This window comes from Plecotus auritus (genome assembly GCF_963455305.1).
Source record: "Plecotus auritus genome assembly, chromosome: 7".
NCBI classification, from domain to species: Eukaryota; Metazoa; Chordata; class Mammalia; order Chiroptera; family Vespertilionidae; genus Plecotus; species Plecotus auritus.
The window spans coordinates 54,701,633-54,716,080 of record NC_137774.1 but is presented as its reverse complement, the minus strand read 5'-3'; the positions used below and the strand labels follow the sequence as shown (position 1 = coordinate 54,716,080).

General features: G+C 59.0%; 1 protein-coding gene across 1 annotated transcript in view; it reads left to right on the top strand.

Annotated features, from left to right (window-relative positions):
* Positions 1-2,476: 2,476 nt before the first annotated feature.
* Positions 2,477-14,448, top strand: part of LLGL1 (LLGL scribble cell polarity complex component 1) — a 17,592-nt gene continuing 5,620 nt past the window's right edge. Inside the window, exons 1-15 of the mRNA XM_080682060.1 lie at positions 2,477-2,697; positions 6,396-6,493; positions 8,459-8,540; positions 8,629-8,759; positions 9,561-9,719; positions 9,795-9,957; positions 10,037-10,172; positions 10,503-10,557; positions 10,712-10,866; positions 10,940-11,163; positions 11,367-11,434; positions 12,653-12,806; positions 12,880-12,984; positions 13,575-13,867; positions 14,189-14,336. Of these exons, the coding sequence (XP_080538186.1) occupies positions 2,617-2,697; positions 6,396-6,493; positions 8,459-8,540; positions 8,629-8,759; positions 9,561-9,719; positions 9,795-9,957; positions 10,037-10,172; positions 10,503-10,557; positions 10,712-10,866; positions 10,940-11,163; positions 11,367-11,434; positions 12,653-12,806; positions 12,880-12,984; positions 13,575-13,867; positions 14,189-14,336 (2,052 nt within the window). The 5' untranslated portion in view covers positions 2,477-2,616. The remainder of the gene's footprint in view (positions 2,698-6,395; positions 6,494-8,458; positions 8,541-8,628; positions 8,760-9,560; positions 9,720-9,794; positions 9,958-10,036; positions 10,173-10,502; positions 10,558-10,711; positions 10,867-10,939; positions 11,164-11,366; positions 11,435-12,652; positions 12,807-12,879; positions 12,985-13,574; positions 13,868-14,188; positions 14,337-14,448) is intronic.

Below are 14,448 nucleotides of genomic sequence, written 5' to 3'. Positions count from 1 at the left end.
CAACTGTTTTGAATCATCTCATTTAGTCCTCATAACATTACAGATGAGGAAACAGAGACTCAAGGTGGCTCAAGCCTTACCTGACATCACCCAGCTGGCAAGGAGATATCTTAGGATTTGAAGCCAGGCCTGGGTCCCACCTCAGCACTGGGTTAGGGTCCTGGGGTGGCCTATGAGGAGGAGGGGCAGGGAGAGGCCACCTCACCTAGAAAATGCCGAGAAGGTAGCAGCTCCTCCCTGGCCAGAGGCTGACCTGAGTTTGAAGGAGGGAGCAGCTTCTCTTCCAACGCTGCTGCCTCGGGCAGCCTCCTCCTCCATCCCCAGCATAGGTGTGGGGGTACCTACGGTCACTGAAGACCCTATTTCCTGCTTTCAGCAATGAGCAGACTTGGCCTGGCAACCTGGCCCTGTTGCCTGGCTCCCATGGTAATCATAGGTCCGGGCTGCCCCAGCTCAAGGGGGAGGGGAAAGACAGTTATTAGTCCCCCAGATCCTCCAGCCTGGGAGATGGTCCCCTCCCCAGTGCCATTCCTAAACCCTGCCTGGCTTTAGGGATGGGGGCAAGTTGGGCCTGGGAAAGGCCTGTTTTAAAATACAGAATCTGGGGTCCCACTCCACGGGCACTCACATCTGGTGGGCCTAGCCCTAGAATCTGTATTGTGAACAAGTGTCGGGGAGAGCTCGGACACTTTGAGAACACTTACTTGCCAGGAGACCCTCCTCTTGTCTACTTACCCCCCAGCCCTCTCTACCTGTTTGAGCTCAGCTTGAATTGTGCCCCCTCCCTCCAGGACACCTGCCCTGGGTCACATGCTTCTGCTTGGCTCCCCCATCACAGCACAGTGAACTCCTGGTGGTTGTGGTCTCCACTCAGCTCTGTCCTATCCGCTAGATTGTGAGCAGAGTGGGGATGCTTACTACCTGATGACTAAGTATCATTTCAAAGAATGGAGACTGTGGAAGGGCAGGGACTTGCCCGGGGTGACAGAGCTCCAATAGCAATTAATAAGAACTCTAATAACAGCTACCACTCACACGGCTCTTCCTGTTTGCCTGGCACAATCCAAGGGCTTTACAAGTACTAATTCATCTCATCTTCACAACAACCTTTGAGGTAGGTACTAGTATTATCCACATTTCTACAGATGAGGAAACCGAGGCACAGAGAGCTTAAGTAATTTGCTCCAGGCTGCACAGCTTCTAAATGGTGAAGGTGGGATATGAATTAACAAATTCCTAACACTTCTCTGTGTGTGACCCTCATTTTGTGGAAGAAGCAATTGGGACTCCCTCACAGAACTGTTGAGAGCATTAAGTCAGTTGTTTTGAGTGGTGCCTGCCACACATTAGGCACTCAAGCTTTGTTGTTCTTTACAATTTTCCTCTTCTCACCATCCTGCTCCCTCACCTATCCCTCTTCCAGATCCAGCCCCAACCCTAGGGAAGTGCTAGGAGGGCTGGCATGGGTAGAGAGAGACAGCCAGGCCCCTGTTGCTTGGCAGCTGCCTCTGAGGGTCAGAAGTCAGGCCTGCCTCCCTTGACATAGCTGGTGGGGATGGGGCCTGGTTCACCCGCCCCCATCTAAGTTTCTGGGTCCTGGGACCTGCCCAGCCCTTAGCCAAGGGCGGCCTATCTTCAGCCTGGCTGAGGTCGTTGTCCAGATGAGAAAAGGAGACCTGGGAGGTAGATGGGGACAATTCCATTGTCCCCCAGAAATCGGAGGCAGGCACAGTTGTATTTACATAGTTCCCAGCACAGGGAAGGCCCTTACCCTATCTTGGAAAAGCCCAAATCTAATCTCAGGACCTTCCCAATTGTCTTCTCCTGAGGAAGACCCTCTCCGCTTTGCTGGCTCTCTGTCCCTCTCTTTGGCTGATGGAACTCCTAAGAATCCCTGAGCTGCCACATAGAGCCTTTTGTGTCGGGTCCTGAAGGATGTGTAGGAGTTCCCCAGGGGCTGGGGACTAAGGGCCTTCCTGACTAATTCATTCCATCTTGACCACACACCAAGGGCAAAAAGCATGTCGCTGGGAGGTGTTCTGGCACAGTGGAGAATAGTCAAAATGGTGTCCCGAAAAACTGGTAAACATTGGATCATTGGCATAGATGGGGAAACTGGGGCTGAGGGGCCAGGGAGTTGCACCAGTCAGAACTCTCTTGACTTTCGGGATAGGGCTGCCTCATTGCCTAAATATGCATGTCGCTCGCTCGTTGGAGGTGAGAAAAAGCATCTTCAGGTTCTGGAGCACGCGCCAGCCCCTTCTAAAGTTCGCCCAGCCGTCCACACTGGATCCTTGGCTCTCGGACTACAAGTCCCGGCAGGCTCCGCGCTGCGGCGCTAGGTCGGCGAGCCCGGGGCAGCGTTGGAGCCCAGTCTCCTGTTGTCTGGCCGGCAGGGGCGGGGCGGACGGCACACGGGCAAGCCCATTGGTCGAGTCGTGCTTCACTCGCGCCCTGTGCCCATCCCCGCGAAGGCTCCGCCCCGCACGCCCGAACCCAGGCCGCCAGGCGCACCTCCTGGCGCCCCGCCTGCGCCTCAGGACCCGCGGGGCCGTGCGGCGCATCCTGCGGGCGGCTGCGGCGGCGGCGGGCGCGGTGCCGGCAGAGGGACTCAAGATGATGAAGTTTCGGTTCCGGCGGCAGGGCGCTGACCCGCAGCGCGAGAAGCTCAAGCAGGAGCTCTTCGCCTTCAACAAGGTGCGGCGCTGGGGGCCCGGGCTGGGCGGGAGGGTGCGGGCAAGGGCTGGGGGCCCGGGCGCCGCAGCCACGTAGGGCCGCGGGGAGGGAGCGCCCGGCGAGAGCGCGGCGGGGCCGGGCGCTTCTCGGCGGCCGCCCTCTCGCCTCCGCCCCTGCTCCCACGTCTCAGTGGCTGCGGGTCTCCGCTGACTTCCCGGGTCTGCGGGCCGCCCCGGCCTTTCTCCCAGGTCTCTGCGTCTTGGTGAGACTGACCCTGCGAGTCTCTGGGTCTCTGCCCCTCCCTCCGACTTGACCGCCTCCCTGTGCTCAGCCTTTGCCCGCCCGGAGGGAGGGGTGTCCCTGCCTCTGTCCCTGTGTGTCTCTGCGTATTTCCTTTCTGTTTCCCATCATCTCTCTGCCCGTTGCTCTCTGTATCTCTGAGCCTTTGCCTGTCCTCTTCCTGCTGCCTCTCCATCTCTGTGTGGGGTTCTCGAATTCTCACTTTGTCTCTCACTGTATTTTCTTATCCCTCTTTGGAGGTTCCTCCACATCCCTGTCAGCCTTTGGGGTAGCTCAGGGCAGGGGTTTGTTTTGCTTTCACACCCAGGTGGAGCGGAAGGGGTGAGGAGAGGAGGCAGATGTTGGAGGGTTAGGGTTGGGAAATCCCTTCCATGTTCCTCTCCTCCCTCACCCAGGGCTTCCGACTCTTCCTTTCTCTGCTCTGCCTTACGGGGTGGGGACTCCAGGGTAGATGCCTGGCTTTGTACCCAACAGCACTTCAGATCGTGGGTCCTCAGTTTCCCTAGACATGGAGCCACTTTTCTCCCTGCTGTGGCTTCCTGTGCCAATTAGGCCATGCAACCTAGGCCGAGGCGGGATGGAGGGCTGCCCCTCCTTTCTTCCCTGGGTAAGACAAGCACAGCCTTCAGCCCCCTCCTCCCTCTGCCCTGTGTGTGGCAGCTAGCCCTGGGCATGCCCCTTGCTAACTCCTCCCAGGGTGAGAGTTCTAGCCTCAAAGCCCTCTGCTTGCACAGTGCCTGACTGCTCCTGGGAATCTGAGTTGTTATCCCTGTCACACAGGTGAGAAAATTGAGTCTCAGAGAGGGGTGATGACTTTTCCAGAGTCACAGATAGAACTGGGTCACTTTGTCCTCCTTATTGGTAGGGATTTGACTTTAGCTTTGAGGGGCTGCTGTGGTCCAAGAAGAGACTCTTGTCCAGGAGAAAGCTCTGGGATGGCTAGACGTGGAGTGGCTAAGGCACCAGGACATTTCCTGGGACAGGCAGGGTTTCTGAGGTGGTGGTGGGCTGCTGCCAGGACCCTCAGACTCTCCAAGAACCTGCCAGAAGCCCGCAGGCCTAGAGGGAAGGCGCTCCCAGGTCCCCCTTCTGTGCCATGGCTAAGAGGGTGAGCCCCTGTGAGGTGAGAGAAGAATGAGCTAAGGTGTCACTTCCTCAGCCAGTGAGTTGGGATGTGAAGTGAGGACATGCAACAGATGGTGGGGAGGCTAGGAGGCTCAGCTCCCCCTGGCTGGTCCTGGTTTGGCAAAAGGTGAGGGCTCCCCACTAAGGAGAGTGAGGACCCATTCTGAGTGGGCAACAATGGTAGGAGGGAGGTGGTCTTGGGCAAGGGGCTGGCTCACCAGCGGGGGTGGTAAATGATCACTAGAGAATAGATGCCAAAAATAAAATAAGGTAAATAAAATAAGAGCGATTAGACCCAGGTTCTCTAGTGGGATTGGGGGGACAGGGGCAGACATCAGCTTTGGACTCAGTCTTGGGTCCACATCCCAGGCCTGTCTGCATGTTGCCTGTGGGAGGGATGTCCACTCTATGTCCACTGACACTGAGCTCTGACTATGTGAGTTCTAGGTGCTGAGGACAAAAGGGACAATACCTCTTCATTCAGGGGGCTGATGTCATAGTGGAGGAGGTAGTGAAAAGCCAAAACAGAAGAGTAAAATATGCAGCAGTTTGGATGGTGGTCAGTACTATGGATTTTAAAAAAGTAGGGTGAGGGCCTGGAGCATGTGAGCAGGGATGGCTGCTATAGCCAGGATGGCTTAGGGGCCCTCTGAGGAGTTGATGCCTGAACTGAGACCTGAGTGATGGGCAGTGCAGGATAAAGCACATTCCAGGTAGAGGGATAGTAGATGCAAAGGCCCTGAGGCAGGAACCTGCCTAGTAAATTGGAGGAGATCAAAGGACCACTGGGCCTAGAATTAAGTGAGAGAGGGAGAGAGTGGGAGGAGGAAGACAAGTCCAGATGTGAGGACTTCCCTTCTCCAGGTAGCTGGGAGCCCTGGGGCGGGAGGGTTCCTGAGCAGAGGAGGGGACTGGCCAGACAGTCAGGTCCAGCATTGGCATGGCAGTGCTGGTGGGAAAGGGAAGTTGCCCCCCACCCTCAGCCAAATGGGCAACTGTGTCTTCAAGTGGACTCCCTGTCCCCCAGTGATCAAATGGGAAACTGAGGCTTGAAGAGTGCTGTGACTAGCCCAAGGCCATGCCAGCTATCTGGAGGGTTCAATCCCTGCCTGGATGGGCTGAGCAGGAAGGAGGCTGAGGCAAGGAGACCTGGGGATCAGGGTTTCGTTTCGTTTCTCCCCTCCCCTCCCCTCTTTTCCCTTTCTTCCCTTCCCTTCCCTGCCCTTCCTCCCTCCCTCTCTCTCTCTCTCGCTCTCTCTCTCTCAAAAGAGACAGAGAGAGAGCGAAACATCAATGTGGTAGAGAAACATCGATCAGTTGCCTCCCATCCGTACCCGAACTGGGTATCGAACCCTTAACTTAGGGTGTGCGCCCTGACCAGGAAAGGAACCCACAACATTTTGGAGTATGGGACAATGCTCCAACCAACTGAGCCACCTGTCCAGGGCGATCGAGGTTTCTTATAAAATGTGTGTCTTGCTGAGGCAGTGATCAGGAGGTATCTGTGGCCCACAGGGGTATCCCACTTGGTGTTGAGGACATGGGGTTGGGGGTATAGGCATCCCAGCTAGGCCTTGAGTATGAACTTTTTGGGTGGATGGGCAACAGAGGAAAGCCCAAGTTGGGCTGGAGAAGCTGGGACCAGTCTATGTTGGGACTGGCCCTGCCAGGAGCAGAGGACCAGGTGGAAGCCACTCCATTAATACCAGCGGTGCCCAGGCCCTCTTCACACCATCCCTGCCACAGGTGGGGGTGGGGACCTTGTTGCTCAGTTTCCAGCTGGGGAACCCAAGTCTGGGAGGTGGATGACATCTTCAGGGCCTGTGCAGGAAGCTCCTCTGTCTCTGATCTGGGGTTGGGAGATTGTCCTAGATGACCTTGGGGGTTGGCCTCTGACGTGGAGCCTGTGTTTGGGAAGTGCCATGGACTTCACGGGGGACCCGGGTCAGCATGGTGCCTCACCAAGCTTCAGTCCGTGCCTCTAGGAATAAGGGCAGAGCCCCTGGGGCAGGAGGGGCCCACTTCTGAGCCTTGTGCTTCCTGCCTGTTGTTAGAGCCCTGCACACAGTGGGATGGACACAAGTGCCAAGGGATGGGGGCTTGGCTCAGACCCTTCCATACCCACTGGAGGCATGATTGCCCGTTTCACAGTGAGGCTGCAGACACAGAGCACGGGGACCCAGCTGGAGTCCTGGTGCACAGCAGCAGCAGAGCCTGAAGGCTGCCTGGGGGTGGGCCTCTGGGTGGGCCAGGGGCAGCTGTGCCTGTGCAAGTATCCTCCCCTCCCCCCACAGACCGTGGAGCATGGCTTCCCCAACCAGCCCAGCGCCCTGGCCTTCGACCCCGAGCTTCGCATCATGGCCATTGGCACCAGGTCTGGGGCCGTCAAGATGTATCCTTTGCGGGGCACAGCCTTTGGGGCTGCAAGGACCACCTGCTTATAGCTACCTGTGCTCTGGCTCTGTGGGCAGGCCCCAGCCTGCGAGGCCGTGAAAGGCATCTGGACCCTGGTGGAGGCTGGTGCAGCTTCTGCCCTCAGATACCTCCTCACAGAGATAATGTGGGGGTGGGGGGCTCAGTGTCCCTCACTGCATTTCGGCCAGCCAATTACCTAGGCGACCCTGCTATTAATTGTCCCAGCAATTGTAACAAGCGTGGCTGGGCCAGGGGACTGGCCAATCTTGGTACCTGTCAAGGTTGGTGGGTAGGCCAGGGTCACGTAAGTGGGTTTTTCCCTGGTGACCGGCTACACATGTGTACCAATGTGAGACACATGTACAGCCGAGGGGCTGGGGGCAGTGACAGGCTCTGCATGGTGAGCGCAGCTCGGCCCCCACCTGGATGCCGGCGGTCGCACAATGGGCTGTGTGTGCCGCACAAAGCGGGCATTTTCCCTGTCAGCCCCGGTGGGTGGGAGCAAGCAGACAGCTGGATGCCTTCTTGCCTGGTGTGGAGCATCACACTTCCACTGCCCGGAGTGAAGCCCTCTCTCCCTCCGGGAAACAGAGGTGCAGACTGGCACCTGCTTGGTGTGAGGTGCCCACCTCCACCCCTCCCCACATGACCCTCTGAGTCTCAGTGTCCTCATCAGGGACATTGGGTGGCACAAAATGAGTCAATGCCTGTAAAGAGGAGGGGAGGGGCGGGCATCTGGACCTGCAGTTGGTGAGCTTGCCTGCACTAGGGGGTGTGGCTGGGCCGGATGCTCCCCCCAGCACCATCCACATCCACTTCCTGGCCTGCTGCTCCCAACCCTCAAGGTACTGTCCTGCCCCACGTGCTGTGCTCCGCAGGTGGTGTCGCACGGTCATGCGTCTGTTAGCCTCTTGCGCTGGCCCTCCTTGTGTCCTGGTCTTTCTTGGGCACGGGTTTCTCATGCTCACAACCTGTTGGACGTCTAGGAGAGCCTCAGAGGAGGCCAGAGCTCTCCCCAATCCCACCTTCCTCCCCCAAACCACCCCTGGGCTGGGAAACTGAGGCTTGAGTAGAAGGCCTTGCACACACAGGCGCCCCTCCCCCTGTCTCCTTGGTGACTCTGGTTCCTGCCCAGCACTCCTGCCCCCTCTTTTGTCCCCTCTTCTGTGTACTTCCAGCTCCTGCAGGGAATCCTAACTCCAGCTCCAAGCAACGGCTTGGCTCCTGCATTGTTCCCAGGCATCGTTGCTGACCTCTCCCTTGCCCTCCCTCCGGGGCCCCCTAGGCCCTGCCTGTCCACTATCAAACCTGGAGTTGCTGAGACTCTGATACTGATGCCAGGCACTTGAAGCAGGTCACCCAGCCTCTTCAAGCCTCTGAGTACTGGTGTATGAAATGGACAGGCCTTGGCCTCTCCCCTCTCTTGGGTGGGGGCCGCTGCCTGCCTGCCTTCCTGCCCGAGAGGGAGGTTGGTTTCCTTGCCCGTGGCTGGAATGAGGCCTGGAGCTATGGGAAGAAGCATTCTGGACTCTCCTCTGCCTCAGACTTTCCTGCGGGAGCCTGGCCTGGCCTCGCTGCCTGTGGGGCCAGCTCTCGTGCATACAGACACGTGAGGCTGATGGAGAGTGGGCCGCATGTGCTGAGCATGTTTTATTCTCACTTCCCCCTGTGAGGTGGGAGTTACTACCCCATTTTATAGCTAAAGATGTGAAGGTTGTACCACAGCATGACTTTCAGGAGCTGAGTGGAGCCTGTATTCTGAGCTTGAGGATGACTTGGGGATGCAGGACAGTGTTTCTTCAGGGAGGGGCCCACCTGGACTTTGGAGGGCTCCTGGATTGACAGGCCTGGCTGGGAGCTATCAGAATGGCCCTGGAGAAGGAGGAGGCTAGGCATCTCTGCCTGTTTCTGCTGCTTTCTGCCCTTGACCTGTTGACCTTAGCTATGGTGCACCTGGTGTGGAATTCACAGGCCTGCACCGAGAAATGGCCACAGTCACCCAGATGCACTTCCTGCCTGGCCAGGTGAGCCTCTGCCCCCGCTGACTGGCTTTTGAACCCTCGGACCCCTCCCAGTCCTACAGCCCAGTCTTGGTCTCTGCACACCCCCTAGGGCCGCCTCCTGACCCTGCTGGATGACAGCAGCTTGCATCTCTGGGAGATCGTCCACCATAATGGCTGTGCCCACCTGGAGGAAGCACTCAGCTTTCAACTGCCTGGTCGGCTGGGCTTTGACGGTGCCAGGTACGGGTGGGCTTGGCCGGGGACCAGCTGCTAGGCATGGGGAGCCAGCCTTGCAAAGGCATAGTGGGGACGGGAAACTGCCGAGGGGCTGTATTTAGGGCGGCAGGGTCTGTTGAGCTTAGCCTGGGTCCCACAAGGCAGCATTTGGACCCTCCATCACTGAGAAGTGCTCCGGGGCATGGCGAGTGTTAGAAGGGAAGCTACGGCTGAGCCTGAGGGGAGCAGGTGGGGTTGTGCTGCTGCACCAGAGGTGCAGGATGGGAGGTGCACTGGGCCCCAGACTTCCGCACCTGATGGTGGCCCGGCACTCCCTGCAGTGGCGGTGGCAGGTGGCAGGTCCCAGCTGAGCTCACATTAGCACAGATCCCCCTGGCGTCTCCGGTGGGGGCTGGGATGACAGGCCATAGTGTGTACAGGTGAAAGGGTAAGGTTGGGGGCAAGGAGGATCCTGCCAGGCTGTGCTGTGTGCGGTGCTGACAGGATGCTCCAGGGGCCAGCAGAGTAGCCTGGTTCCTGCCTTTCCTTCCTGGTGGTGGGAGGGGCCTGGGAGCCCATCTCCAAGACCAGAGGAACCTGCATTTATTTTGTCCCCGCTGACATGCTGACATCCTGATGAATAATGGAGTGAGTTAATTATGATGCCACCACCGTGGCCTTCCCAGTTCACCAGCCCACTGGATAGTCAGGTCTCAGTGAGTGCAGAGGGGCCACAATGCTCTAACAGTAGCAGCTCATTAGCACCCTCTGCACTCCTAAGCAGGAGGAGCCACATCTTCACCCACCTCCCTCTATCTCCCATAGTGGCCCGCCCACCCTTGCCCACATCACAGTGATCCTCCTTGTGGCGGCTGGCAACATGGCAGCCCTGGGCACTGAAGGTGGCAGCATCTTCTTCCTGGATGTTTCCACCATGATGCTGATTGAGGGTCAGACCCTTGGCCCTGAGGAGGTTCTGCGAAGGTGAGAGGCAGGCGGGCTTCCCATACCCCCTGCCTGGGCAGCTCTCCTGCCGGCTCACCTGGGCTTCCTCTGCAGTTTGCCAGATGACTACCGGTGCGGGAAGGCACTGGGCCCCGTGGAGTCCCTGCAAGGACACCTGCGGGACCCCACCAGGATTCTCATTGGCTATAGCCGGGGCCTGCTGGTCATCTGGAACCAGGCAGCACAGTGTGCAGACCGCGTCTTCCTGGGGAACCAGGTTTGTGTGGGAGACTGTGCCCATAGCCGGGGCCCTCTGCTGTGGCTGTCTTGTTCATGCCCACCTGCTCTGCCCACAGCAGCTGGAGAGCCTGTGTTGGGAGCGCAGTGGCAGCACGCTGGTCAGCTCACACAGCGATGGCAGCTATGCCATCTGGTCTGCGGACACTGGCAGCTCTCCAGTAATGCAACCTACAGTAGCCACCATGCCCTACGGTGAGTGCTGGGCAGGCGGAGGGCAGCCCTGCCGCCTAAGCACAGGACTTTGATGAGTGGTTGATCCCAAGCTCAGGCACTCATGGGGGCATCCAGGAGGACTTGTGGAAGGTGGCAGCACCATGCCAAATCTGCAAAGGCGAGGACCCCCCCCACACACACACTGTGGGGTGTACGGTTAGGGGCAGTGGGCCTTCCCCCCCTGGGAGGCAGGAAGCAGCTTTGAAGCAGGAGTGATGTGGGCAGGATGGGAGAAGGGGTGAGAAATGTGACCTGAGGCTCTTCAGGTCCTGGCAAGCAAACGAGCCTGACTCTGTCCCATCCCTCCAGGCCCCTTTCCCTGCAAAGCCATCAATAAGATTCTGTGGCGAAACTGTGAATCTGGGTAGGTGGGTCTCAGGTGTGGGTCGGGGGCTGCGTCTGGCGGGGGGCGGAGGCTGGGCTCGGGTCTCAGGGTTGTCCTGTGATGCTCTCTCTGGATTGGGCAGTGTGTGCTCCAGACCCAGGTGGCTCACAGGGCCCCCCCTACCCCTGTATAGGGGCCACTTTATTATCTTTAGCGGCGGCATGCCCCGTGCCAGCTATGGTGACCGCCACTGTGTGAGTGTGCTCCGGGCTGACACTCTGGTGACACTGGACTTCACCTCCCGCATCATTGACTTCTTCACGGTGCACAGCATGCGACCAGAGGATGGTGTGTTGCCCTCCCCCACCTGGTACTCGACACTGCCTGTGGCCGTGCTCCTCACCCTGCCCCTGTCCCACAGAGTTCGATGAGCCCCAGGCCCTAGCTGTGCTGCTCGAAGAAGAGCTGGTGGTGCTAGACCTGCAAATGCCCGGCTGGCCGGTTGTGCCTGCTCCGTACCTGGCCCCATTGCACTCGTCTGCTATCACCTGCTCGGCCCACATTTCCAACGTCCCTGCCAAGCTATGGGCCCGCATCGTGAGCGCTGGGGAACAGCAGAGTGCCCAGCCTGCCTCCAGTGCCTCGGTGTGTGCCGGCACCTTGCAGGGCCCAGCCTTGTGGGGGGAGGGTGTTCCCTGTAAAAGGTGCAGCCCAGATGCAAAGCTGGAGGTGGAATGTGCCAGGTGTACATTGGGGACTCAGAAGCGGTTTGGGTCCTGGGTGTCAGCCCAGGGTAAAAGGGAGAAGAATTTATCCTGACCTCCACTGATATCTTCATCCTCTCCCAGAGCTGGCCCATCACCGGGGGCCGGAACCTGGCCCAGGAACCATCTCAACGAGGGCTGCTGTTGACTGGGTAGGGCAGACCTAGCCTCATGGCCAAGCACAGTTGTGATGTGTGTGTGGTGTGGGGCGGGGGGGCGGGGGGGGGCTAGTGGGGCCAGGTACAGCCCATGTAGGTGTGGGAGAGCCCAGCCTAGACTAGGCGGGTACTAACCTGCCCAGTGAATCAGGCCTGGCCCCTGGTGGGACCGGGTTCCCCCTTCAGGAGGGTGGGTTGGGATTGTAACTTCCTTAGACCCTGTTTCAAGCCCCTCCCTCTCTGTCTTTTGGCCTGGAACTCAGCTCTATCCACCTAGCCTGCCCTGGGACCGGAAAATCTGGGCTGGCCTATGCTGGGCTGCCCAGGACCCGTGCCGAAGAACCTGGCCTGGGCCTGCTGGGTGCAGTGACTCAGGGCCTGACTTCCTGCCCTGCCCCTGCTGCCTGCCTGTGCTGGGAGTCATGGGCCCTGGCTCTGCCTCCCTCTCCTGCTTGGAAACTGTTAATCATGGCTTTCAGGGCGGCTGGGGCTTCCCGTCCAGCCCCACACACTTCTGCTCCTTCTCATGCTAGGGCTTCCCACCTGGGCAACACCCCAGGTTTGCCTGCTCCTGCCTCCCCTCCTCTCCCTGCTTTCTGCTGGCCTCCCAGGCCTCCTGCTGCTGCCTTGGGCCCAGCTGACCCCTTTGCTCTGTGACCTGCTAACTTTTTTTTTTTTTAAATATTTTATTGATTTTTTACAGAGAGGAAGGGAGAGGGATAGAGAGTTAGAAACATTGATGAGAGAGAAACATCGATCAGCTGCCTCCCGCACACCCCCCACTGGGGATGTGCCTGCAACTAAGGTACATGCCCTTGACCAGAATCGAACCCGGGACCCTTCAGTCCGCAGGCCGACGCTCTATCCACTGAGCCAAACCGGTCAGGGCGACCTGCTAACTCTTGATCCCTTTTGCTGGGTGACCCAGTGAGGACAGAACCCTTGAGTCCTCTGCTCCCTGGATTTCCCCTCTTCCACTTCCTGCTCATCACCCTGGCGATTGTTTCTACAACTCTCACCCTGTTTGAAGGGCCCAGGTGCGTGTGGCCTGGCATATAGTTGGCACTCAGTAGGTGCTTCCTATTTGCTGTATACAGTAGGCGTTTGGGCAGTGTTTGGCTTGTGCAGTAGGTGCTCAGTGATGGCCCCGGGATGAGTGGATGGAGGAATGAGCAGGGGCCTGGTGTGGGCCTGATGGCTTCCTCCCTGCAGCCACGAGGACGGCACTGTGCGGTTCTGGGACGCCTCTGGCGTGGCACTGCGGCCACTCTATAAGCTGAGCACAGCTGGCCTCTTCCAGACAGACTGTGAGCACGCCGACAGCCTGGCCCAGGCCCCCGAGGACGACTGGCCGCCCTTCCGCAAGGTGGGCCCCTCCCCCAGCCCCAGGAGCCTGGTCCTGGCTCTGCCCTGCGTCTTCACTCCAACCCATTCCCCAGGTGGGCTGCTTTGACCCCTACAGTGATGATCCCCGACTCGGAGTGCAGAAAGTGGCACTCTGCAAGTATACAGCTCAGATGGTGGTGGCCGGCACTGCAGGCCAGGTAAGCCTGAGACGTCCTCAGGGTTGGGGGGTTGGGGGGTTGGGAGGGATTTTTGGAAGAGGTGTGCATGAACTGGAGGGTCTGGTGAAATGGTAGAGGGACCAGCATGGGCAAAAGCCCTGAGGTGGGAGTGGGGCCCCAGGTGGGATGAGGCCAGCCAGGGAGGTGGGGCCTGTTGTTGGGGCCTTAAGTCCCAGCTCTGGCTGTAGGGGGCCTGGAGGCTTAGGGCCAGGGCTGGAGCACAGATGTTAGATGAACCCTGGAAGGGCAGGGACCAGCAGGTCTTGTTCAGTGCTATTCTTCCAGCACTCAGAGTATACAGAGGTGCTCAATGTGTGCTTGTTGTTAAATGGGAGATAGGCATGGTGGTGGTGGGATACTTTGCCCTAGTAGGGCAGGAACCAGTGGGTCTTGGTCATCACTGTTCCTCATTGCAGGCCCTAGTGTACAGTAGGCATTCAATAAGTGCTTGTTCAGTGGATAAATGAGACAATCCTGGGACCTCCCTGACAGTGACTTCACAGGCTCAGGTGGGGCATGGTGGCCCATCCTCTATGCTGACCCCTCCCCTGCCCTGGCTGCGGGCTCAGGTGCTGGTACTGGAGCTCAGTGACATGCCATCAGAGCAGGCGGTTAGCATGGCCAGTGTGGACCTTCTCCAGGACCGAGAGGGCTTCACGTGGAAGGGCCATGAGCGGCTGAGCCCGCGCACAGGGCCCTTGTCCTGGCCTGCCGGCTTCCAGCCCCGAGTGCTGGTTCAGTGTCTGCCACCAGCCGCTGTCACCGCTGTCACGCTGCACACCGAGTGGAGCCTCGTGGCCTTTGGCACCAGTCATGGCTTTGGTCTCTTCGACTACCAGCGCAAGAGCCCTGTGCTGGCCAGGTGTGTGGGGTGTGGGCCCGGAGCCTGGGGTGGGGTCTGTACGTCCAGCTGGCCCCAGCTCTGTGGGACCTCTGACATCTCCCCATCCCAGCTAGGCCTCCGTTTCCTGTCAGCCTGTGGTGAAGGTGGCTCTAGCACTTTTGGCAGCTTTGACCTTATGTGAAGTGCTGCTGGTAGAGTGCTGAGCCCACCAGATGCTGGGTCGGCAGGGCAGCAGGGCGGGGTTCATGCTTCCTGACCTGGGACCCTTAATGCCTGGCCCCCGGGCCAGCAGGAACATGGAGGCTGCTCTGTAGCCCAACGGGTGCCTGTCTGCCCCAGGTGCACGCTTCACCCCAATGACTCCCTGGCGATGGAGGGGCCGCTCTCCAGGGTGAAGTCGCTCAAGAAGTCACTGCGCCAGTCTTTCCGGCGCATCCGTAAGAGCCGAGTCTCGGGCAAGAAACGGGCTGTTAATACCAACAGCAAGGTGAGCTGGGGCCAGGCTGCCAGGCAGCACCTCCCTAGGCTGTGGGGTAGAGACATGGAGCCAGGCCTGGCCCTGGCCAGTGCCCTGTGTCTGCTCCCCTATTGCCCACCCT